The sequence below is a fragment of the Chrysemys picta genome, chromosome 25, assembly GCF_011386835.1.
Source record: "Chrysemys picta bellii isolate R12L10 chromosome 25, ASM1138683v2, whole genome shotgun sequence".
NCBI classification, from domain to species: domain Eukaryota; kingdom Metazoa; phylum Chordata; order Testudines; family Emydidae; genus Chrysemys; species Chrysemys picta.
Genome location: NC_088815.1, coordinates 13540332 through 13566182, shown reverse-complemented (window position 1 = coordinate 13566182; position 25851 = coordinate 13540332). Strand labels below are relative to the sequence as shown.

General features: G+C 61.8%; 1 protein-coding gene across 3 annotated transcripts; it reads right to left on the bottom strand.

Moving 5' to 3' along the window:
• Positions 1-26: 26 nt before the first annotated feature.
• On the bottom strand, positions 27-24694 carry MAP1S (microtubule associated protein 1S). 3 transcript variants are annotated; one of them, XR_010594906.1, is made up of 7 exons: positions 24490-24694; positions 17177-17278; positions 11495-11577; positions 11013-11153; positions 6543-9906; positions 5214-5684; positions 27-4470 (listed from the first exon to the last, which is right to left on the bottom strand). XR_010594906.1 is itself a non-coding variant. In XM_005278925.4 (7 exons), exons 1-7 carry the CDS (start codon positions 24641-24643, stop codon positions 4315-4317), a joined length of 4218 nt encoding a protein of 1405 aa, XP_005278982.3. In that variant the 5' UTR covers positions 24644-24694; the 3' UTR covers positions 27-4314. The 3 variants fall into 3 exon arrangements, 2 of the variants coding, with proteins under 2 accessions (XP_005278982.3, XP_005278981.3); XM_005278925.4 differs by having other exon boundaries at positions 5467-5684; XM_005278924.4 differs by having other exon boundaries at positions 5467-5660.
• Positions 24695-25851: the final 1157 nt, after the last annotated feature.

The following is a 25851-nucleotide window of genomic DNA, read 5'->3' as shown; positions in this document are numbered from 1 at the left end:
TGTGAAAAATCGGGACGGGGGTGGGGGGTAATAGGAGCCTATATAAGAAAAAGACCCAAAAATCGGGACTGTCCCTATAAAATTGGGACATCTGGTCACCCTAGGAGGGAAGTGGTTACAGCTGCAGGCCAGGCACCCCCCCCTTCCCCCCCAAATGCAGGGATCTCAGCTTCAGAAGTTTCCCAGCCGGTTGCCATGGCAACTCCTCACCCCATCCCTGGCTACGTAGCCAATGGCAACGCACCGGCACAGGCCCAGGCCTCATGCTTCCCAGGGCCTGATTTCGCTCGGCTTTAAAAAACAAAAAACCCCAAACCAACCCCGAGTCAGTGATTTCCATCCCCCTCCACCCCAAACCCATGGAAGGGCCTGTGCCCTCCCCCCAACCTGCCCAGCACCAGGGCCGTGGGGCAACCTCCGCAGCAGGCAGCCCTCATGGCGCATGCAAGGCAGAGCCCCGTGTACAGTACGTGGGGATGGCAGCTTGACGGCACAGCCCTGCTTGGCTCCTGGCAGCCACACTAGGATTGGGGGGGGGGGGGGGGGAAACGGGCCAACACCCAGCTGGGGCAGGTCCGTGGGAGCGCTAGGCCTCCCGCCCGTCACGGCCTGTCTGCACGAGCAGCTCAGTGGGCCTGGCCCCTCGGTCAGTCAATGCCCCTTGCTACTGGAGATTCACTCCACGGGCAGCTCCCAGGGGGGAGGTGAGCGGAGTTTGCTTGAGCTGAAAGAGGAGTAGGGGTCTGGCTGCAGCTCCGGCAGCTGCATCACGCTGCTGCTGGGCCACAAGGGTCGCAGCAAAGACCCCCACCCGCCTGGCCCCTGATCGCCGACAGTGCAGGGCAGTGCCCAGCCAGCCTCCAGCAAGGGATGCAGAGGCAGCCCCTCCTCCTGGAGCCACAGCAATTGCACGGCCTGGTTGTAACCCGGCCCTGCCTAGCAGTGGAGAAACTGGTAATGCCAGGGAGGAGGGACAGCGGGAAACGCTGAATACAGGCAGCTCCTCCCGCCAGCCCTCCCATCCAGGATCTACTCTTCTCATAGGATCAGTGAGCAGCTACCTCCCCCACCATGAGGGGCTGCCCTGCCAAAGGGAGCTCCGGGTGTAGCCGCTAAAATCCATCTCCCCGGGAGCAGGAGGTGCAAGTTTCAGCCCCATCAGCACTAACCTGCTGCAAACAGCTGAGCCGCTGCAGCACAAACGGCTGGGCAGAGGTAGCCCCCAGTGCGACCGGCTGAACCCTAGGCACAGACGGGGTGGCTGGCCCCTCCCAGCACAGGCCCCCAGCAGTATGACACTGCGGGGTTTAGCGTGCTCTCACCACCAAGCCGGGAGTTACACCTCGAGCGCTGGTGGAGACGCAGCCTCAAGGCGTGGGGGGGGGGAATCCACAACCATGCCTTGGTGTAGACAGCGCTCCGCTGATGAAAGAAGCCTTCCAGCAGCCTAGCTCCTGCCCCTTGGGGCGGTGGATTAGTTTACAGGGACGGGAGAACCCCTGTAGTGAGCAGATACACTGAGGGGTACAGCAGTGCAGCTGTTGCATTTTCACTGTAGAAGTACCCAGGGTGAGTCTAGCACCAATGACCACAGCTATCTCTGGCAGCTGCATGGTACAGGCTGCTGGTAGCAGTGCTTACCCGGCCCTGGCCCTACCTGGGGTCCTCATCTTCTGGCTTGGAATAGTTAGATCAGAGGGCAGTTGCCAAGGCTAATTCAATCCAGCGTCCCCCTCTGCCGAGGCTGCGAAGCACAGGCCAATTCCATCAGGGGCTGGCCTGAAGGCCCCAGCTTGATGTCTGCACTTCCCTGGCTTTGCCCAGGGAGGGGGGCTTGGTGATGTGAGAGCTGAACCCCCAGAGCCTGAGGCAGGAATTTCCATCAATGAAAACTGGTGCAAAAGCCTGTGTGAACAGCTGTGGGCTGTTGCACCAGTTTGAGTTCTTGGGCAGATCAGCCCCTGAACTTTCACTGGCCACCCCTGGGTCTTGCTCCAAGAACCCCCGCACACCCCACTGCCTCCCCCTTATGGTGCATTTGGAACCAAGGCCGCCCGGCCCTGCTAGGAAGCCACAGAGCACACGGCAATTTGTTGGGCTAGTGTCTCTTTAATGCTTGTTCAATACATTTACCAAACCATCACATCGTGTGTGCAACATCATGGCGTGTGTGTCGGTGCCTAAACCTCTAGCAAACCCACCCACTGCCCTGGCCTGGGAGAAGAGGCACAAGGGGACGGAGAAACAGGTGGCTACCACGCCCCACGCCCCCAGGTTTTGAGCCATGAGGAGGTGGGTCAAGCTCTGAGCTCCCTCCCTCACACCCACTTTAAAAACATCTTCTAGCTAAGAAAATATATAAAGCACTAAAAGGTGAAACATTCAATTCCCCTTTCCCCACCCACCCCCCAAACATCTCCTAGACACGTAGTACAATACAATCAAATGTAAAAAGGCCTCCAAGCCCAGCCAGGCGAGTACTGAGAACAGGATTAAACCCTTCTGCCTTGGATACAGAGGGGATGAAATCTGGGGGGGCTGGGGAGCCCTCCCTTCCCAGCAGCTCGCCTGGTGGGCATACTGGTGCCTCACAGTGGCCATCAGATAAATAAGAACCTTCTGTGTGTAACAGTTTTGGTTTTTTTCTTCATTAAAAAAAAAGTTACAAAAAAAGGTAAGTTGCAAACTTACAGAACAGGTTAGTGTCACATTCTCTCCCCAAACTTGTTCTTCAAGATGAGTTAGAGAAAAAGAAAGAGGCGAAAGCCGTGGAGAAGCTGGAACGTGGCTGGGGATTCAGGTCCCCAGCAGGTTTCATGCCCAGCGGTGCCCTAAGAGATCTGCTTGGCCTATGCAGAGGGCTGGGGTCAGCAGCAGGGATGCAGGGCGTGGGAGACAGAAGCGGCAGGGTTTGCAGAAGGGGGAGGTTAGCGGAAGTCGGGAGCCCCCCTTCCCAGTCAGTTTTGACATAGGGACTGGAGAAAAGGGGAGGGGGGGGGTCATGAGACAACTACAATTCCCCTCCTCCCCAGGAGACACTCCCCCCCTCCCCCCCAGCCCTCATTGCTCCCAGCGATCACACTTCACATGAACTTTCAAACCGCTCATGAAATTTGGCTTTAAAACATTTACAGCAACATTAGTGCTTCTGAGGTCCAACATGGGGTGGGGCAGGGCTGGGGTTGCCAGCCCAACCACCCCCACCAGGCGAGGGAGGCTGGGCTGGCATGGGAAAGCTCTAGTGGGGGGGGGGGCCCACAGTTCTGCAACCCACCCAGGGAGCACCCACTCCAGGCTCCACTGCTGTGGAATGCAGGAAGCCTTCAGCCCAGTCCAGCCTCCCTCATCCCCCCCACAAATTTCAGCTTCCAAACCCCCCACTCCAACCTCCCTTAATCTGGGGCAGAGATTGTCTCTACCTGGGAATCTGGCATCTCTGCAGGAGCAACAGGACAGTTGGGACTTTAAACTCCTTTTTGTGCCCCCCAAAACTAATAGCAGCTGGGGGAAGGGCAGTAAACTGGGATACAGCCCCCCCCACACTACCCCCCAGAATAGCAGCCCCCCTTCCTGGCACATGGCCAAGCTGGCAGTGGCATCACTGGGGTGTATGACTCGCAAACTCGTTTCACTTGTGCCGTCAGCCAGAGGAAGCCACTGGATGCCACCAGCGATCGGAGCCCCAGCTCAGGCTGCCCGTAGGAGCCCCAGGGCAATGCTGCAGCGAGGTGGCCCTTGCTGCATTACCTGACCGAGGTAAGGTCCCTGCTTGACATCAGGGAGGGCAGAGTGGTCCCCTGCTCCCATCACTAGGGCAAAGAGAAAAGGGCTGTGCTTGTCCCTACGCAGAGGCTGGGGGTAGTGGCTGGGCTGGGGAGGGCAGTGAGGAGCAGCTATCCTGTAGCAGGCTTCGGCCCCCAGCCCAGCAATGGGGATTACAGACCCTGCCAATCTGTGATCCAGCCCCCACGCCACCCCCTGTGGGGATGCAGAGCACGAGGCTGGGGCCTGTGTGCATGCAATAACCAGACGGTGAGTGACTGTGGCGCACAAGACAGGAGAGGAGTGCTCAGTGTAACCCTTTCCAGTCCAGGGGAGATTCCTTCCCACTCCTCCCCTCCTGCAGGGAGCAGCCATGGAGAGCTCATTCCAATCTTACAGCGCCTCTTCCCAATCACCCGTGGCCAACAGGGCCTCGGCAAGTCCTGCAGGGGGAAGCCCTTCCCCCCGCTTCCTGTAGGTTGCAATCTCCCCTCTGCAAGGTCCAAAGCACTTCCTCCAAGTCTGGCTGGAAAGGGTTAATGCGGGCTGCCTTCAGAACTCCACTTTGCATGCTGGGAAGGTCTCGTCCTGCATGGCCACTGTACTGTTGCTGCCCAGCACCGTGATGCCCAGCTCCTGCTGGCGCTCATGGGTTTCCTGGTACCATTCGTGCATCACCAGCGAATCAAAGGTTGGGATCAGGGTCACCTAAGGAGACCAATTTGATACAGTCACTCAGAGGCAGCAGGGTCTAGTGGGGTTGGCCCTGACGGAGCCAGGGTGCCTGGCTTTTATTTCCAGGCTCTGCCACTGCCCTGCTGAGGGCATGTCATGTCTCTGCCGGTTTCCCCTCCCGTCCTTTGTCCTGTCTATTCCAGATCCCAGCTCGTTGCGGTGTGTCTGTGCAGCGCCCGGCCCACGGGGCTCTGATCTCAACTGGGGAGGGGGCGGTGCTGTGTTAGACACGCTGGTGGGGCAGACGGAGGCCGGAGCGAGGGGAGGCTCTGCCTTCCTCGAAATACGGACACAGCCTCACCACGTGCCAGCTCAGAGCCACCCTGCCCCCAGCCGCCACCACTTGAGCCAAACAGGGACACTGAGGCACACCAGTGACCATCCCCCAGATGAGGTCACAGAGTTCCCAGTTCAAAGGTCAGGACCCCTCCTGCCTCAGGAAAACCCAGCCACCCCTGCTCCAAGCCACGGCTACGCGGCCAGCCCCCACCAAGCCGACAGACACAGCTGCCCCCCCGAGGGCCTCTGCACTGTGGGGTTGTCAGGGTAGCTGCTCTGGCACGGGGCGATTGCCCCCCACTCCTCGCCGACAGCTACGCCGGCATAACTCCGCTGTTCAGACCAGGCCAGAGTCCAGCTCCTTGGTGGCCTCTGCCGATTCCCTCCTCCCCCCCGCAACACCCCCGGCTGAGCCGGACGCCCCGAACGATACACACCGGGGACTGCTTGGATCCGGCCAGTAGGGGGAGCAGGTTCTCCTCACAGGACTGCGGGGAAGGAGGCCAGCAGCATTCACACCACTCCTGGGTCCTGCTGCAGGCAGGAGGCAGAAATCCCCCACCACAGCGGAGGGCTCGGGGTTGGAGCATGGGGGCAGGGATACGGTTACCTGAGACCCCAACGCGGCCCCCCCATGCCTGCCTGGGCGTGCGCAATGCTGCCCCCTGCTGCCATCCCGCCGAGCCCCACCTGGACATCGCTCCCCCAGTGATGTTTGCCCGACAGCAGCGCGTCCAGGATGGGTCGCATGACGCCCTCTTTGACATGGTCGTCTCCGCTGATGACGTAGCAGAGGGAGCGGATCCGCCGGAAGAACTCCTCGTCCACCGTCCTAGCGCTCCAGGAGCCGGGGATGTAGGCCAGATCCAAGTAGATCGGCGGTTCTGGGGGAGAAAGGGCTTTGGAGCCTGAAATTGCAAGACGGGGGGGCCTTTTAGACACAGGGGGCAGGGCCGGGGCTCCAGCAGGGAACGCCAGGCGGCCTGGTACACAAGGGCCCCACTACTGGAGTAGGATCGGTGATTTTGGGGAGCCTTGATTTCAGACACTGCAGAAGGGCTCAGTTTGTGCCCAGTACTGAGTGCCCACCCAGGCATCTCCCGTTGGGACACCCAACAATGGCCAGTCACTGGACACCTTTGATCCAGGATCCCAGGTTCCCTCTCGTACACCTGCTCAGCTGCTGGGGCACTCCCGGCCTTGTCTCTTTACTGGAGCTTTAACTATTTTAAATCCAGCCTCTCGCTCCCTTTGCTATTAGGGACGGTCACTGCATCTGGCTGCGCCCGGGAGGGTCACTGGCTCCCTGGCCTAGGAGGCTGGATCTGCAATACACCAAGAGGCTCTTCTGGAATCCACACATCTGGGGACCGAGTCACATGGGACTCGGACTCAGCAGCCTTTCAGTTCCTACGTGCTGCAGGATCTCCCAGGATCCAGACCGCCCAGGCAACAGCTGGCCGAGGCCCCCCTCACTGCCAGGCTCACGTGCTCCAACTCAGCCCCGAAGGGCCAGGGCCAGCCCAGTCTCCGTGGTGCACTCCCCCGGAGCCAGAGCAGCTCCCACCTGGCACATGGGAACTCTGGCGGCACCATGGGCACCAACAGCAACCCAACTCCTGCCACAGGCCAGAGCACCCTGGGCTGCAAGGCCCCATATATCCTCCACCCTCCCCAGCCTGGGGTTGGGTTAGCATGGGAGTAACAGGCCCTGCTCCTGGCCTGGGATCAGCTGGCCTCAACGCCCCATCCCCACTCCCAGTTACCTGCGGGAGATGATCTGCCGGCTCCCGAGAGTGGCCTGGCCCCAGCGCTGCGGCTCGTGAGCGAAGCTCTGGTGTCCCCGCCGGCCCCGAGGCGTGGGCCCTTGGCTAGGGGAAGCGTCCTGGCCTTGTCTGCTGAGCCCGCGGGGCCTCTGGCCTTGCTGCCCAGGGTCGAGTGTTTGGGGGTTTCGGCCTTCTGGGACACAGGGGCCGAGCCCAGGCGGGAGGGAGTCCTCTTCACCTTGCCGGCGGGCTCCTTCTTCCCCGCACGGGCCTGCTCCGTGGGCAGGGCCTCTGGATCCACCATGCAGATGCCAGGCTGGGCAGGGAGGGGGCAGGGGTCTTTCAGGGGGCCTGGAGGAGGGTCTCTGGCCCGGGAAGGGACTCTGGCCAGGGGCTCCGACTCCTCGTCTGAGTCCAGCCCACCGTCAGCCGTGATGGAGGGGCAGTCCTCGGTGGCAAGAGGGATGTCCGAGTCGGAGAGCGTGGGGAGGGACTCGCTCCCAGAGGTGGGGGGGGTCTCGGCGCCTGGCAGTGGCTGCAGCCGGCGGCCCTGGCTCCTCTGACCTCTCCTCTGGGCCAGGGGCTTGGCCAGCTCCTGGGAGAGGTCGCTGTCATTGGACAGGTCCCGGGGGCTGACATTGAGGGAGGGGGGGCGCTCAGACTTGGGGTGCTCAAACTCGCAGGGCGATACCAGGCACAGGTCCACGTCGTGGGGGGAGTCGGAGCGACGCCCATGCCGGCGCAGCCCGTCTGCCCCATCGCTGTCCAGCCGCTGAGCATGGTGGCAGGGCCGGAGGGGCAGGGACAGCCCGCCTTTGCCCACCGAGGCGTCTGACTCCGGGGTCAGCCCGCCCCCCTGCGGCTGGTTCAGCTCCTCTTGGGGCGACTCACTCACCGGGGGCAGCACCTGCTCGAAGGAGACCGACAGTGACTCGTCCACCTCGGTGGAGTGGGGGGAGCCCACCTCAGCCGGCAGGGAGGGGGTGGTGATGGTGGGCGAGACATCGGGGAGCTCGTCCTTGAAGGGGCTAAGGGACAAGCAGCCCGCCTGCTTCTCCTGGGAGGAGCTGGAGCTGTCGTGGGAGGAACGGCAGGAGTTGAACTGTTTGTTGTCGTTGGGGCCCGACGCTGGCTCCTCTACCATGACTGCGTCCTCCACCGGGGACTGGTGGAATGGGGTGTGTCCGGCGCTGGCCGGCCCCGAGCTAGAGGGGGACATCATCTCCAGGGTCTTCTCCTCAGAGCTGCCGCATGGGTCCTCGGCGCCCTCCTGGCAGTGGTTGAGAAGCCCCGTGGGCGTCAGGTCAAAGTCCACGCTGCGGTCGCTCTTGGGGGTCTTGGCGAGGGGAGAAGGGGGCCAGATGGCTTTGAGCGGGCTGGTCTCTAGGTACCGGAACCGCTGGGGGCTGTCCAGCTCCTCCGGGTCGACGCCGTTCTCCTGGCAGTCCGTGGGCCCCAGCCCGGCACAGCCAGCTAGGCCCTCAGTGCCAGCGCACTGCCCAGCCTCCCCGTTCTCCAGCGGGGACGGCTCCAGCTCGCTGTCTGCCGTGGTGATCCCCTCATCTGTCGACTCCTCCTTCCGCCCAGCCTCAGCGCCCGCCCATGCCGCCTCCCGCGTCAGGGCCTCCAGGGACAGTGACTTGGAGCCTTCTGACGCACCAGCCCCGGGGCTCGGGGGCTCCTTGCTGGCTGCACCTGCCTCCTTGGCCGCTTTGGCCTTGGGCTTCTCCGGCTCCTTCTTGAGAGTGGATTTCTTAAGGCTCCCTGCCCTGAGGGCCAGCTTGCGGGGCTCCGGCCCGGGCAGTTTGCGGGCAGGGGGCTTTGCGGCCTTCCCCTCAGCCTTGCTCTCCTTGGCATCCTTCCGCAGCAACTCGGCTTTCCCGTCCCTCTTCAGGGCCTTCACCTCCTTCCTGCCGTCCGCCTTCCCCTCGGTACCATCTTCCTTCTTCAGAGGCCTCTTCTCCTCCTTCCTCGCCTCCTGGGGCAGGGGCTCTTTCTTGGGTGGGGCCTTCTCCTTGCTAAGCTTCAGCCTCACATCTGGCTTGAGCTTCTCAGCTGAAGAGTCAGGCTTGGCTCTGGGGTCCTTGGCTCTCTCCTCCTCTGGCCCTGCCTTGGCCACCTCGCCTGGCCCTCTGGCCTTCTCCTTGGGCGCTGGCTTCACCTCCTTCTTCTCAGCCTTGAGGGCTTTCTCCTTGGGAGCCGGGGGCCCGGCCTCCACCAGGCTCAGTCTCGAAGCAGACCGGAGGCTCTCCTTGGACGCCGACTTGAGGCTCTCCTTGCTTTCCGCCCTCTTCGGCGTGAGCGGCTTCTCGGGACGGAGAGCGGCCTGTGCCTTCAAGTCCTTCTCAGTGACCACCGGGCGCTTCAAGAACTCCAGGTGCTTCACCTTCTCCAGCCCCTCCAGGATCCTGCCCTGCGGGGTGCAGCCTGGGAACAGGACCCGGATGATCTTCTCCAAAGGGCTGGCGGGATGCCAGACCAGCAGGGCGCAGACGGAGGTAAGGCACTGCAAGGGCAGCTCCTGCTCGCTGGGGTGGCCGTTGCCGGACCAGTGCTGCAGCAGGAAGTCCAGCTCCTTGGTGCCCCGCACCGGGTTCAGCACGTACATGTCCAGTCTGCCAACACCCATCTTTTGGAACAGCACTGTGGGCTCCACCTTGGGGCCGCTGTCCCTGCAGAGCAGGTTGGGCCTGACCCCCAGCTTCTCCAGGTAGCGTAGGGTCAGGCTGGCTTCGTCACAGCTCTTCAGCACCCTGGAGTTCCCCTCAATACCCTTCAGCTTCTCGGAGGCGTTGAGGAACACGACTCCCAGCTCGGGGGAGATGAGGTTCTTCACCCAGTCCCCGTTGCTCTGGGAACCCTGCGAGGAGGGGTCTTCCTCCAGCTCAGCGACCTTCCTCTGCAGCAGGCTGTTGACCCCCGGCAGGCTGTCCGTGCCGATGTGCGTCACCAGGATGGAGTCGATCCGGTCCAGGTGGCGCACCAGTTTCCAGAAGGAGGATTTGGGGTTGGAGCCCCCGTTCACCAGGACGTTGAACCCGTTGACGGCAAAGAAGGCCGTGTCCCCCCTCCCGCCGGGGAAGACGTAGCAGCAGGGCTTAGAGAGCTTCAGGAAGCCCACCATGGTCGGGGGCTCCAGGAGGTCGAAGGGGGACTGCGGCTCCAGGGACTCCGAGAGGTATTCCACGAACTCCTGCAGCCCCTCCATCTCCGGCAACACGCAGCCCGGGTTGATCCGCAGCTCGATGAAGTCCTGGAGGTTGTACTGCTCCAGGCTGGAGTCCTGCCACTCCCCGAAGTCAGGGCAGCTGACAGTCAGGCTGGCCTTGGCCGAAGGGTCTGCAGAGCTCAGCATCTCCCCGACCTAGAGAGACAAGCCAGGGTCAATGCCAGCACATGGCAGAGTTCAGCGACAGGCTGCTGAGTTGTCCCTTGTCAGCAGGTCATCCCAGGGGCTAGACAGACACTCCACCTCCAACCTGGACTTCGACACAAGTTCCCAGAGGGGCGAGGCCAGTCGGCAGCCACCGGACAGTCCCTCCCCGCCCTCCTTCACCAGTACAGGGAAGGCCCTGGGAGGGCTGCCATCCCATAGCAGGCTCGGCCATGACACCTCAGCATCGTTCCCCCCGTGGTCCGTGCTACCGGATGACTGTGCAGTGGGGTGCGCATCACTGCGAGCCCAGACTCTTCCCTTTGCATCCTGGGAATGTGCCCCACGAACTCCGAGTGCAGCAGCCCACCCACCCCGCACCTGGTCCTCCAATGCCCGCCCTGCCCTCCACTTCCTAGCGGAGCAGCCCTGGCCGCTGCTGGGATTCACAGCTTGCTATCACTAAGCAAGGCCACGTTCGCGCAGAAGCGTGGGCCTGGGACGGGGGAGCAGTTCCAGGGCTGCTGGGGAAGGAAAGCCTTCGCCATGCACGGCAAGAGGACCCGAGCTTGCCAGACTGAAACTGCTGCGACACCTGCTAGATGGTGGGGGTGGGGGTGAAGAGGCCCCATATGGGCAGCAACCCAGCTCCATGGAAAACTGCTCCATCAGCACCACTAGAGACGGACTCCGCCAGCCCCACGCCCTTCCCACAGGGCTGGGCTGCTGGTGCCTGGAGCTGCACATTCAGTCAGCTTACGGCCAGCCCAGCTGGGGCTCACGATCCAAAGGGCTAGTGAGAAAAAAGTGACCTGGGTCCAGAGGGGCCCACACTGGAGTCACCTTCACTGCCACCCGCCGTGTCAAGGTTCTGCAGCGTTTCCTCCAGCAGCCAGAGGTGAAAGTGCACACGCGCCCCGAGCTGGGAGAGACACACGCGTGTCTCCGAATCAGACAGTAACGGGATCACAGAGGCCTCTCCCCCAGGCCTGCTGAGAGCCAGAGCTGCCTGAAGGAAGGCGTTTCCTGGCCCGGGGATAACAGCCATGAGGGTTAGCCGCCAAGAGGCGGATCACGGGCACTGTGCCAGGACACACCTCTTTGTCCGTGAAGATCTGGATGAAGTCCCGCAGAGAGAAGCAGCCCGTCTGCAGCATCAGCTCCCCGGTCTCCTCCACGCAGGGCCCGGCGAACACCAGCAGCTTGTGCTGGGACACGTCTGTGATCAGGTTCCGCAGCTGGGGACGGAGACTGGTTGAGTTCAGGTGTCCCCACCCACCCCCAGCCCCGCCACCCAGGCCTACACCAGCTCGAGGGGGATCTTTGCTGCCACACAATGGAGCCGAGACCAAGCGCTGGGGGCTGGGGACCTGGACTGCAGGCTGCTCCGAGTGGGGCGCTCGGGCTGGGGAGACAGCAGGGTGCCTGGCCCGACAGAGGGGGAGGATGACAGAACACGAGACTATTACGGAGGGGAATGCAAACCCCGCCCCACTCCCGCAGGGTGCTCTTGCACCTCCTTGCCCCCCCCCCACGGTAAGGGCCCCATTGGACCCCAGTTCCCTCCCCACCTGCTCACCTCATCGCACAGGGACTTATCCGAAGGGTTGAGCAGCACCAGTGTCTCCAGGACATCCCCCCGGTGGTGGAGGGTCCGCTGACCTGCCCGGGAATAAGAGGCCTTGGCGTTAAGAGCCCAGCTCCCCCAGTCACGCCCAGGTTTTGGCCCCCACCCTCCCCCAGGGAAGGGTCAGGCTGGCCCGAGAGCTGCACAGAGAATGGCTGCCCAGGGCACAGGCCAGGCAGCGAGGAGCCGCCAGAGGGGAGCTCAGCAGGTGGGGAGACTGGCAGCATGCCATGCAGCACTCCGCTGGCACGGTCTGCCCCAACGTACGCAACCCGGCCTGGAGCAGGGAACCCCAGGCAGCTCCCGGCTGACCCAAGCGGCCGTTCAGAGCGTGCACGGCTCGCCTGCCTTCTGCGCCACTGCTCCCCCCTGCAATGGCACAGCACTGCCCCCGGTACCTCTGGGACCCTGGGCACGGAGAGCACAGCCGGGTGGGGTTTCAGGGAGATGCCTGGGCTGGACAGTAGCCAAGGCGGGCTAAGGAGACACCTATCAGGCAGTGCAATGCAGAGACGGCAGGACGCAGGGAGGGGCAGAGGAAGGCTGGTCTTGGGGCTGAGACCCTGGAGCCAAGAGAGTTGGGTCCCTGGCTCTGAGTAGCCTGCAGCAAGGTGCTGAGTCTGTGCCTCAGTTTCTCCACCTGGGAAGTGGGGCGATCCAAGTCAGCCCCTGGATGGGCTAACATCAGAGAATGGGGTACCCGTAACTCCTGATGGAACACCCCACAATCCCAGCTAAAGCTAGAGGTGCCGGACGGGATCGGCGCACCGGCAGCTACCGCAGAACCCAGGTACAACGGGGAGTTTGCCCGGCACGAGCTCCAGCCAACCCCAGGCTGGACCAGTCGTGCCGGCAGCAGGCAGCCTGCTCGGGCAGGGGACACAGGCCCATACGCAGACCCCGCTGCCCCCTTCCCAGCCTCCCCACCCCTTTCAGCCAGGCTGAGGCAGGAGTTCCAGGCCGGGCTCACAGCCGCTGCAGGACCCCGCTGGCTGGGAAGCGGAGCCGTGAGCCCGGATACCACAGAGGCCAGCAGATCTGCTGAGTCGAAGGACGAGAGGTGCCCCCCCGCCCCTTCCGCTGCCAGAGAAGGAAGGAAGCGGAGGGGCTGACTCAGCCCACGAGGGGGACCCCCCTCCCCCATGTTCTGCCCCCGGAGCCAGACAGGGATTGTTTTTAAGCTACGAACACAACTTTTGACCCCACCGGAAGACAGGCCCGGCCCGGCCCATAACAGCTGGACGACTTGCCCCAGCCAGTCCAGTGCAGGGTTGGGAACAGACGCTTGGAGCCCTCTCCCTAGGCATGCCGGAGCTGTTCTCCCCTCTGCGAGGAAAGTCATGGGCCACACAGGGCTGGCCCCGTGCAGTCCCAGCTGGAGGGCAGCGTCACGGCCACTGGCGTTTCCTGCTCCGCGCCCGGACGAGGCAGCCCCAGCTCAGGAAGGCCAAGGGGACTGAAGCTGCTTTCCTGAGGCCGTCAGCTCAACCCCACCTCCTCCCTGCAGGCGTGGGGGGGGGGGGCAGACTCCACCTTTATTTGCTGGGGGTGGTCCAAGGCACTGAACCCCTCCCGGCCAGCAGCTGCATGGGTCTCAGCTCACCCCACCTGCCAACCGGAGCTTGTGCCGCAGCGTTCCCAGGCGGGGAGCTCTCTGGCAGGGCCCAGCTACCCATCATGGGCATTGCAGGACAACCATTCGGCCACGCTGCGGCCAGGGGCCCTGTCTGCTCTCAGCCCCACACCACGCTGCAGCCTGCCTTCTAGTCTGCAGCGCCGGAGCTCGGACCATGCGTCCCTGGGGAGCCTGTGCCTTTCGCTGGAGCAGGCAGGCTCCCAAGAGCAATCCCACAAGCCCAATACCCCCCCCCGGGCATGCAGTCAGGCACCATGCAGATGCCATCTAATGCAGACAGCTGCACTGCCCATCGCTAGAGGGCAGCAAAGGGGCAGAGAACTGAGGCTGAGTGTGGAGGAAAGGAACGGAGACTTTCCCACTGCTCTACGAGCCGGCAGCCCAGCCCCCTAGTGAAGGGGGGGGGGGGGGGGAGACGGCTCAATGAGGGGCCCCGGGCACGGAGGAAAGCGGCTCCGTTGAGCTGCTAGCAATCTGCTCCGCACGCCCCAGCTCACAGGGCTCCAGGCCCACGAAGGCCAATGTACAGTCCAGGGGGGCAGGAAGGTTAGAGGGACAATTAGGCCACAGGGCACCGCAGGGCGTTGGTGCCAGGGAGCCCCGCTGTTTACTGCAGCTCAGACCCAGGAATGAAGAATTCACGAGCCTGCCAAGCCTGGGCCCATCGGCGGCTAAATTCCCTCTCTGGGAGCTAGCTGGCTGCTGGGCCGAGTGCCTTGGGGTCTGGAGGCCTGTACCCCACAGAACGGGGGAGCTGGATCGCTAAGGGCTGGCCTGGGACTCTGAAACCCACGTTCAATTCCCTGCTCTGCCAGAGACTAACCGTGGGCAAGTCACTGCCTCGCTTTCCCCATCCGTACAATGGGCGGGCGTGACTTCCCTGCCTCCCAAGGGTGGGGGATGGGCTGCGGGGCTCAGACACTAGGACGCTGGACCAACTGAAGCCAGCCCAAGCTCCCAGTGCCGACGCAGCTGTATCGGCGTGGGGCGTTTCACACCCGAGGCTAGTCCCTTACTGGAACGGGATTAAGCCTTCCTGGGACGTGGCACCTTTACAACACCGTCCAGGTGTACTGGGGCCACTAGCCATTTAGAGACATCCCACCCCAACCCACAGTTAAATCTGCCCAGTCCAGGCCTAAGAAGCTGAGCGGGGCTGGAAGCTGCAGGCCCCCCGAGCAGCCCATGGTTCCTTCCACCCTTGGCCTCCCCCAGAGCGAAGCCTGATCGAGCACGTGGACCAGGAACGGGACACCCCTCGCCACACCCATGTCACAAGGCCACTGAGCAGCTGCTGGCGAGCAGCGATTCAGTTACTGCTGGCCAGGGCCGCCTTTGAACCAGCAGCCTGGGGGTCAGCGGCTCCCTATCTGGTTACCAAGCCCCCGAGCTACCCAGCCCCGTGCACAGAAGGGGCCTCTGTGAGCGCAACTGCCCCAGTTTCCAGAGAGCTCGTTTAGAAGAGTGAACAAACGAACCCAAAGGAAAGTAGCCGGGGAGGCCGGTCTAGCCGGACTGGAGGAGCCAGCCGGAGACGCCTGGCTGGGAGGGAGAGTACCGTGACCGCGGAGCTGGCTGCAGGGAGCCCATTTCACAGCCAGGGAAGGCAAAGGCATCTAGAGCCGTGACAGAAGCATCAGAAGGGATTTTAACCTCATGGCTTTGGGGCTTAAGCCAGACCATTAGATCCCCGAGCAAGCCAGACACAGGCAGATGTGGGACACCAGCCCAGGAGGGTATTTCTTCCACCTTCCTCCACCACATCCAGGGCCAGCCACTGCCAGAGACAGGCCGAAGGAAGGGCTCTCCCTCCAGCCGCTTGCATCCACGCCCCAGCTACCTTAGACACAGGGCAGCCTGAGCTGGTCGGGAACGAAGGCGTTTCTACTCTCCGATGGCCGGTCACTTCTGGAGAGAGGCCCGTAAAACCCTCAGCACTCGAGTTCCAGCAAGGAGACCCTGCCCTGGGCTGTAGGCTGCCGGTACCCCGGTGCATGGCTGACTCAACCCCAGCCCCTCGGACGGGATCAGCTGCTCTTCCCGGACCGACGCCGCACAGCGCTAGCCCACGAGCCACCTCTCCCTGCGCCGCGGTCACGAGACGGACAATAGTGCTGATGAACTGCACGTGAGCAGCTGAAATCCGAGCTCCCCTGGTGTTCTGAGCTCTCCCTGGGCTCCACACGGGGCACATGGCCGTGCACTCTCTCTGGCACCCACTGGTATCCGAGGCTGGGGGAGGGTTTTACCCCTAACAGCAGCACTAGCTGGTGCCGACAGCGTTTGAACCCAGCCCAACCAGTGCCTCTGCTCTACCCGTGCCAGAGGGGAGGGATGCTACCGGCACAGGGGCCTCTCTAAGCTCCTTGGGGGAGGGGCTCTGCTCTGTTTGTACAGCGCCTAGCACCCCCAGACAGCCAAGCTTCTCCCCACTCTGGAGCACAAGGCCTGGCTTCCCCTCCGCCAGCCTCCGGGCGTTACACGAGGAAGCGTAGCCAGGCCAATGTCCTGCTCCACCCATCGGGGTCCCCGAGCTCTTCAGCACCCCTGGAAAGGGGATGGTCTGCAGGAGCCAGCTATACCTGACAAGCAACAGAGAGCTCAGACCCTCATGCAAGGAGCCCCCTGCTCTGGAGCCTTAGAGAAGGGGGTGGGGGGGGGCGTACCAAAGTGGGTTAACCCCACACAGTGGAGCAGCAGAGACCCCCCCACCACCAACACTTGTGTCTAGGCACAGATGTGGTGAACCAGCGGTTCCCCCCACCACAAGATGAGCCAAGGAGTATCTGGCTACAGCATGGTTTTGACTTGGAGTCAAGATGTCCCACTCCGAGCGAGTTAGACAGAACAAGCCCGTCCCTCGGTCTGGGAGGGCCGGCCTGAGTCTAGACACTGCAGTGGAGCAACGCAGCCAGGAGCCAGCCGGGGCGTGACGAGGCCTCACGGGAAGGCGCATGGAGAGGGCCGCCGGCCCAGGAACTCCTCTGAGAGCCGCTCCCCAGGAAGAATCAGCGCGTTTGTCTGCTTGGAGGGGCCGGGACGGAGGCATCAGCTGAGGGAGAGTGCAAGCAACTCTGCATAAAAGCAGGCTTTGTAGCCCTGGCTAAATGTTTGCCCAACCCAGCAAAACTCCATCAGGAGAGGGCAAGGTCCGGGTCTGCAGCTGACCGGCAGCCCCCGGAGCGACCCCTCCGCACACAGCAGGACGGTGCTGCCTCCCTGTCTATTTCCAACTCACTGGGCGGCCTGGCTTTCCCCTGCAGTCTGGGCTGAGGTACGGATTGCAACACGAATTAAACACTGCTAAGAGCCAGGAGGGGCATGCGTGGAGGGGGTCACGCGAGGTTTCTGCCGATGCAGAGCAGAACACGAGCTCCCAGATGCTGCTTCTGCCGCTGGATGTGTCAGGGCGCACGTTGCCATCTGCTCCTGGTGGGCGTAGCCAGCACTTTGTCAAGGGCAGACAGCATGGATCTGAGTGGCATACAACCCCCCCCCCCCAAAACCTGAGCAAAGGGGACTAGTCCTATGCACCCCCAGCCTCACAGAGAGCAGTCGGGGGGGGATGCTCAGATACTGCGGTACTGGGGGGCACTGGAGTACCCCAGACAGGTTATTCCCAATGCTGCTTCCACAGCAGGGGGGCTGTTTGTGAAACCTCCTCCCCTCCCCCTCCCACAGCAGGGCCAGCTCGGCACCGAGCTGCTGCCTCACTCCAGCAACGTTCAGACAATCAGTTGGACTTGCAATAGATTCCCCCCAGAGCAGGGCGAGTTCTGGGCCAAGCAGCCTGGAGAGCTCCTTTAAATACTCCGGGGGGAGCCCGGGGTGTCCCAGAGTGCGGGGACAGGACAGTCCCTGGGAATTCCGGGCCAGAAAGCTGCATTGTGCAGGCAGGGAGCCATCTCCAGCGCGGTGCCAAGCCCACACCAGCAGAGGACTAGGGGATGCACAGCTGGGCAGGTGGAGACGGGAGAGGCCTGGCAGATGGCCCTTACCTTTCACGATGCTGGAGAAGGTGGCCGAGTGCCGGGACACAAACAGCTTCAGCTGCTCGTCCAGGTTGCAGGAGGTGAGGTCGATGTCCCAGCAGCGGATTCCTGGGGAGAGAACAATCAGCACCCGCAGCTTTCAAAGGGGTGCAGAGCCCACCCTGCCCTGCCCCTGCCAGGAGAGGCACCAGGCTCACAGAGACCAGCCACCGCAGGGATTCCCAGGGCTGACCTTGGCAGTGACGCCAGCCTCCCTTCCCCCGGCTGGGCAAGCAACTTCCTCCTCAGTGGCTTCTGCCTCCCTTTGGCTGCCTTGGCACAGGGGTGAGCAATCGGTCTGCTCCGAGGGCTTCACCCCTGGGGAATGCAAGCACCAGGGACCCTGCACGAACCTGGCTCCAGGGGAGAGGGAGCGGACGTGCCTGGCTGGCAGGGCAGATTCCTCTCCAGCAGCACGGACAGCGAAGCCCCCGGAGCAGTCCCCTCGAGGGCCCCCTTTGCCCAGGCGGCTGCAAGGCCAGGACCAGCCAGGGAAGGGAAACCGGGACCAGCAGAACCGCCCCAGGTGAGGAATACACTGGGAGGGGATGGGTCAGCAGGGAGCCACCTAGTGGGGGGTCTGCTCCTGCCTGTGGGGGGAGGATCAGTTACCAGCCAGGTAAGTCGGGGGAACCAAGCTCCCATCCCAGGCTCTTTAATCCCTGGCACGGCACGGCCTCGCGGAACAATCCGCGTCAGGCAGAAGAGCAACCGCAGGCCCCTGCGACAGCCTCCGTCAGCAGCGCACGCTGTGCCCAGCCCCGGCCGGAGAGAAGCCTGACGCCTGCCAGCTAGCAGCCCGAGCAGCAGGGATGGGAGCTCACCCAGGGGTCGCTGCCCCTCATTGCAAGTAACAGGGAATGCACAAAGTGGACCGTAGGGAGGAGCATGTGACCCTGCACCGTAAATCCTCAGGGTCATGCGAGCCGCTCACAGCCAAGGCTCGGGGACAGACCGGAGGCCCAGGTTACAGCGCATGCATTAGAACGGCCCCACAGTGCGGGCAGAGACACACCCCCCACCACCGCCGCACGGGGAGGGGAAGGGGTAATGCAGACGCACACTGGGCAATACGACGCAGTTGCCATCACTTCTGCAAGCGAGGGAGGGGGGGATAAAGTGACTAGAAGCCACAGCTCCCGTGCTAGGCCTGCCCTCCAGGGCTGAGCAGAGGGAGTGGCCCTAAAGGCTTGTGCTGAACCTCCCCCCAGCCTCACCCCTGTCCTCATTCCCACGTGCAAGCCAAGCCTTCCCAGGCAGGGCCCACGCCTCTTCTGCCTAGTGCCCAGCCCTGCAAGCCTGGCCTATAAACACGAGCAGCTGCTAGGAGACGAGAGAGTTCCTTCAATAAACTACAGCGTGATCCGGGCGCCCTGACAGCTCCGCGACGCTGCCCCAGCCCAGGGCACAAGCTGCTGCCACTGGCCCCGCAACTGCTGAAGACCGGCAGGTTCCTCAGCCTTCCTCCTACCTGGCAGGACGTGTCCTGGGACAGACACAAGGACGTCTGAGGGACTACGAACCATGGGGGAAGGAAAGGGCTTCCGGCTGCGGCAACAACAGGCCGTTTCCCTCTGCTGCTTGGCCAGGGAAAGGGCAAGCGCCCGCGGACACCCGCGGGGGCCAGGCTAGCGCGAGACAGGGCAGCGAGAGCCGCTCCCAGCCTCACGAGGGGAGGTCAGCGCAGCGCCAAGGGAGCAGGAGCTCCCCGTGCTGATCGAGGGAGCATGGAGTCGAGTGCTGCCCTGAACCCTTGCCAGAGAGAGAAGGGGCCCATGCCCAGCAACCCAGCAGCAAGGCTGCTAAAGGCAACCCAGCGAGCCTGGCCTTTAGCAGCCTTGCTCCAACGCTGTCCTGGTTTAACGGGCCTGCGACGAGGGAGGGAGGGGAAGGAAACGGGGGTGAAGTTGGAGGGACAGTATCTCTGCAGAACCTGTCTGGCAGAAAAGAGGTAGTGAGCTAAGGCACTTCTAGCCTTCCCTCCTGCCCCCCACGGCCACAAGACTACGGGGCTGGCTGGCACAAGACACAGCCTCTTCCATGTCTGCACTGACCTCCCCTCTAGTCCAGCTCAGGGCGCCTCTTGCCCCCTAACCTGCAGCTGCCCGTGTCAGATTCCCAAACCGATTCTTCCTCGCAACCCAGAACTAGAGACATGAGTGGCAAGGGAGCCCGACCAACCAGCTCCAGCGGCGTTCCAGGCTGGAGTCACTTTCGCAGCCTTCTTCCAAACAGATGGTCCCTCGGTTTCCTTCCTGGTGGTCACAGGTTCAAACCCCGGCCCAGATGGGCAGATGCTCGGTCGTGACCATGCGCTGTTTGGTGGCCCCCGTGGGAGGAGTTCAGGTGCTCACAGGCAAGCTCCCCTGGGACAGCTGTTCACTTCACAGCGCCCTTGGCCCGTTCAGTCCTTGGCCTCTGCAAAGGAGCCCCCCCTTTGCTGAGCAGGGCTAAGGGGTGCTACCAGGGCAGTATCATAGAATATCAGGTTGGAAGGGACCTCAGGAGGTCATCTAGTCCAACCCCCTGCTCAAAGCAGGAGCAATCCCCAGACAGATTTTTGTCCCAGATCCCTAAATGGCCCCCTCAAGGATTGAACTCACAACCCTGGGTTTAGCAGGCCAACGCTCAAACCACTGAGCTATCCCTCCCCCCGTATAGGGAAGCTGTCACTGACCAGCTGCGGCTAAGTACAGCTCAGTGGCGATGGGTGTCACTTCACCTGCATTTGGAGTCACTGACTAGTCCCTGCTCACATGCACTGACTGGGTTAACCTGGGTCTCTTGCAACCAATTCAAGTCACACCCTGCTGCAAAGCAGGGTCACTGCACTGCCTCTAGACGTTTGCAGTGGCTCCCACACCTCCTTCGAGCGGAGTCTGCAGGCCAGGCCCCATCCAGCGGGGCTCTGCACTTACCAACCCAGCCGACCTGCCATCTCTCTTCTCCCCCAGCTCCGTACTGCTCGGAGACTTACTGGAACTGCTCCGATCTCCTGCACAAGGCAGCCGAGCCAGGCTGCCTCATTCAGCACCTGCGATTGAAGAGGCCCCTTGGGGGCCCAGTACCAGGACTGCCCTGCCTTTCCCAATGAGCGCTTACGCTGCCAAGACCTGCACAAGCCGGGGATGAGCCGGCCGCAGAGCGCCAGCGGAATTCCAAGCGGAGAGTTTGCTAGGACAGCGCCCGGCCCAAAACTCTCAGCAGCAAAACAAAACACTCCCCACTGCTATGTCAACTCAGCCAACAGACTGTAGCAACAGCCCAACGTGGCAGGAACCGTCGCCACCTTGGCTGTACACACCACTTGACTACGATCCCTTTGTGGCTCGCTTCCTGTTTGGTGTCAGGAGAGAGGCCTGCATGACAGGGCAGTGTGTCAGCCGGAGGCTGAGCTCATCATGGGGCCCTGGAAAACGGAAAGGAACATCCACAGCAAGCCAGATAAGAACAGAGCCAGCACGAATCGGGTCATCCAGGCTTTTAAGTACCTTAAGAGGCTTCCCCCCAAGTTTGCATTAGAGCTACTGGCTGCAGGCCGGGTGACTGCCCAGCAGGCCAAGAGAGGGACAGCTGGACCGCCGGCACAGGACGCGATGCTAGCCAGGAGTGGTATCAATGTGCTGGCAACAGAGACGAGATCAGGAGCCTGCCCCAACCCTGTCCCTGCGACTTCTGTCCACGGAACTGAGTCTCGAGGCTTGTAAATAGGGTCGATGATTTCACAGACTATTACACTGAAGGAAAACTGAGGCACAGCTGTGCAGTGACATGCACTTGGGATGTGAAGGTCAGTTCCTGGCAAAGCCAGCAATACAGCCCAGGGGCCCTGACTCCCAGACCCCTGCTCTAAGCAGCAGACTCCCCCACCCCTCTAGTGTGGGAACAGAACCCACTGGGAGGATTTTGCTGAGTGAAGACAGGGCTGGAGGCGGATCTGCCAGACTGGGTCAGCCCAAAGGTCCATCTAGCCCAGTATCCTGTCTTCCAGCAGTGGCCAGTGCAAGGTGCCCCAGAGGGAATGAACAGAACAGGGAATCATCAAGTGATCCATCCCCTGTCACCCATTCCCAGCTTCTGGCAAACGGAGGCTAGAGACACCGTCCCAGCCCAGCCTGGCTAATAGCCATTGATGGACATATCCTCCATGAACTTATCTAGTGCTTTTGAACCCTGTTGGTCCCGCGCGGGCAGGAGACAGGACACCAGCAGGGGAAAAGTCCAGGGCAATTCGGACAGTTCTGAGGTGTGGGTCAGACGCAGGGTGATCAGGGCCCCCGGGGCAGCGTGGTGGGGAGACTAGGTCCAATATGCTCACCCCGAAGACAAAGGGGGACCGGATAACATATCTGGAGACAGCTAAGGGCTGTTATAAAGATGATGGTGATCAACTGTGCACCATGACCACTGAAGGTAGGATGGGAGGTGATGAGCTTAATCTGCTGCAAAGGAGATTTAGGTTCGATATTAGGAAAAACTCTAAAGGATAATTACGCTCCGGAATAGGCTTAATTAGGCGCACAGAGTCAGAGCATCTATGGCATTTGCCGCATTTCCTAGACACTGGGACCCGGTGACACATGCTGATGCCTCAGCTGACCCCCCACCCCTGGCTGAGTAACATCCTTCTACAATTCGGGTTTGAAAACGAAAGGTCAGAAGGGGTCACAGCCCAACTCCCTCCAGTCACTGGCTCCAGAACGCTCCCGATGAGTCAGCTCGAAGACAACAGGATCAAACGCCCCTGCTACCCACAGACAGCTTTATCCCAGGGCTTTCGAACTCCTGACGCTCGCCGAGCGGCTCCTCGGGGAAAGGAAACCAGCCGCGTTCCCCCTCACAGCCTCCCCTGCGAGTTCAATGAACCTTGGTTTATAGCTGCACACTCCCTGCCCCAGACGGCTGGTGGAAATCTTCACAATGACACTTCTGCCCCCTTCCTTACAGCTTTAACTGTTGACGGCCTCTGAGTCAGCCCCCGGCGAAATGAACACTCCCCAGCTACTGCTTCACGTTCTCCCCAAGCTCCGATACACTCCACATGCTGACGGTTTCTTTGCAGCCGTAACGGCCTGAGGTTCAGTCTCCGCTCTCGTGTGAGAAGCCCGTCCATGTGCCCCAACTCGTCCTTCGCAGCTTCCCACACATCTGGGCAGCCACCTCCTGGGGAGAACAGAGCCACTCCGCAGGCCTGGCTGGGACATGCCTGCCTCATACGGGATGTTAACAGAGCGGGGTCAGGAGCGTCTTTAAAGGCAGCACCAAAGACGTGCCTTCAGGTTCCAAACACGTTACAGGTTCCTTGATGTTCACCACTGAAGACAGGTGCACGCTTGCTTCCCCTGGAGGCACGCACCTTGCAGGAGTGACTCAGCCGCGCCAGGCTCAGCCAGACAGAAGAGCGTTCCCTCCGGCTACAGGAGCGCAGCCTTCAAGAGGCAACACGTACAGCCATCAGCTGCATTAGAAACGCTGTTCCGAAAGCGAACGACAGCCGCTGCGTCTCTCTGCCTTCTGCCTCCCCAGTTACCGTACGCCCTTATACAGCAGCCATCTGTTCATTCCTGTCCCACGCTGGCCAGTCACACCAGCCAACTGGGCTCCTCTCCCCACTCCAGGAGAGTGGGTTTGCTCCCTGAGCCCACTAATGCGTCAGGAATTCTAACCCCAGCTCATCAACAAACCCCAGGCCCCCGTACAGCCACTGTGCGGGGATTACAGAGACGCAGCCTGTTTCACTCCCGTCACGTCTAGTGATTTACAAACCAGCTTAGCAGGCCGGCCTCATGCCCATCATAGGGAACGAATCCATCGGTATTTTTCCTCCACCATCCCCCAGTCTGTGGAACGGTTAACGATCTTCCAACCAAAGGGAGATGGTGCAAGATTAGGGTATTAGAAGCGATTGGGGGGGGGGGGGCAAGAAAATGCAGAGTTGCATAAACCTTGCTCAACGTAACAGTTTTAGCCTTCTCAGGCTGCTTACTCAGTTCACGCGTGGTGGATGAATTTTTTTTAAAAGATCACTTCCAAATTTGTGCCCCTTCCAGGCCTTGAAAGCCCCTCCGGCAGAAGGAGACACTAGCTCAGTGCTCACAGCACCTCTAGGCCCCCCCCATTAATACCATAATGCCAGTGCCAGGCTAAGAACACGGAACCCCCCGCAGCCGGCCAACGTTCAGACATCCCGCTCCAGGCGACGGTTTCCATCACCGGCTCGGGAACAGTAAATGCAGCTCCCCAGCAAGTCCTTGGAGGAAGCTCTGAAGCAGGGTTCATTACAACTCAGCCCTTCCTAGTTTTAGCTGGCCGTTTCCTCAAACCACGCTGCCCCACTAAGCCCGAACACACCCGGACAGACCAGCGCTCCAGACCGCTTCCCGAGTGGAGACAAGCTTCTCCAGGCGGACGGCTCTCCCGAGGCCCAGCGCGGGCCAGCTGCCCCCCATCCATCATGTCGGATGCTCCCCCGCCCCGCTCTCATTTCTTGAGTTGCAAACGGGTCGCAGCCCATCCCAGCGTTAACAAAGCCACCCCCAACCTTTGTCTGCTGCTGCTACACGCCGCACCGTGGGTCTCCATGCCCAGGGTGCCCAGGTGCAACCAGAAGTCGAGAGGGGGAAATGGGATGGAACTACACCTAGGCAAAGGGAGCGCTAAGCAATACAAGAGTCCAGGATTCACGGAGCTGGGGCCAGCCCTGCTGTCACCCCCACCCAGGTTAAAAGCACCATAAACTGCCCCCCCCAATAGGAGAGACTCCCTTTAAACATAAGCAATAACTGGGTGGGAGGGCTGCACTAGACCACCACAACTGGACTTTGCACGCCCTTCCCCCACCCAGTCTGAAGTATCAACGCCTCCCACAGGCGCCTGCATGGGGAAAGCCGGGGGGAAGGGCGGGGAGATGTCCCGGACAGAGGAGCTGCATGCACCGGTGCATGGGGGAGCCCCGGGAAAGCCGGGGGGAAGGGCGGGGAGATGTCCCGGACACAGGAGCTGCATGCACCGGTGCATGGGGGAGCCCCGGACACAGGAGGTGCACGGTGCCAGGGGGAGCCCCGGGAAAGCCGGGGGGGGAAGGGCGGGGAGATGTCCCGGACAGAGGAGCTGCATGCACCGGTGCACTGGGTGCAAGCAGGGCGATGAATGGGGCCCGCAGCGCCTCGGCCCGTGCTGCCCGGGGCTGCAGCGGCACTCGGCCGAGGGGTGCACGGCGCTGCACGGGCCCGGCGGGGGGGGGGGTGTGCACGGCGCTGCGCGGGCGGGGCCCTGCTCACCTCTCTCCAGCGCGGCCAGCACGGCGCCCAGCAGGCCGGGCCGGTGGCAGCCGCCGCCCACGATCACCAGCAGCGAGTAGCGGCGGGGCCCGGCGGGCTCGCGGGGCGGCGCCTCCCCCCGGCTCGCGCGCTCGGCGGCTCCCGCCGCCGCCATCTTCCGGCTCGGGCTCCAGCACGACGTGCGGTGGCTGGCCCCGCCCCTTCCCGCTTTTACGTCACCGCGGCGAACACCCCGCCCCGCTGATGTCATCGCCGGCCAATCAGGGGGCACGAAGGGGAGACCGGCTGGGCGGGGCTCTTAAAGGGGCCGGCCACTAGGAGGGGACAATGGGGGTGGGGGTGTCAGAGGGGAAAGCCCAGGGACCAGAGGGGATGGGGATGGGGACAGCATAGATTGGGGGCTGGGGGGCTTCAGGGCGGGGGGCATCAGGGCTTGGGGGACCTGGGGGGCATTGGGATGGGGTATGGGGGGCATCAGGACATATGGAGTCTGGGGGCATTGGGGCTAGGGGGCATCAGGGTTTGGGGGACCTGGGGGCATTGGGATGAGGTACGGGAGGCATCAGGACTTATGGAGACTGGAGGACATCGGGGCTGGGAGATCAGGGGGCATTGGGGCTAGGGGGCATCAGAGCTTGGAGGACCTGGGGAGCTATGGGGGGCATCAGGACTTATGGAGACTGCGGGGCATCGGGGCTGGGAGATCAGGAGGCATTGGGGCTGGGGGGCATCGGGGCTTGGGGGACCTGGGGGGTATGGGGGCATCAGGACTTATGGAGACTGGGGGGCATCAGGGCTGGAGTTTGGGGACTATCAGGGCTGGGAACTGGGGAGGAAGCAGGGCTGCTCCTGCAGTGTTGCCATAAAAAGCACTTAAGTCTAGGTGCCAAGTACACCGTTACAGAAGTACATCGGAGTACAAGTATGTTGTGGAGACAGTACTTATGTATTTAAAAGTACATGTGCAAGTGTTCTCAACTCCCGTATTCCCTGCGATTGTCTGGTCAATATATGGACAACTACATAAATAATAAAAGCACATAGTGGAAGAGAAAGAAAAAGAGCAGCGATGACTTTTTATTCATCTACACAAGGCAGCATGGAATAACAATGAACAAATCTCTTAGCAATGTAAATAAATGTCTACATTTCCTTTCCAGTGTATATAGCTGTATACCTTTGGATGCTGTAGCTTGAGGTTGTCACAAAAATCCAGATCTTATAAAAAAAAAAAAAAAAAGTTCCTTTGCATTTTTTCTCTAATCCTGATTCTGCAGCCAACGCAACTTAAAAAATGACTGGGATACAGAAGCAGCAGCAAATGACTTTGTACTTCTGTTACTTGCAGCTGTATCACAGCTC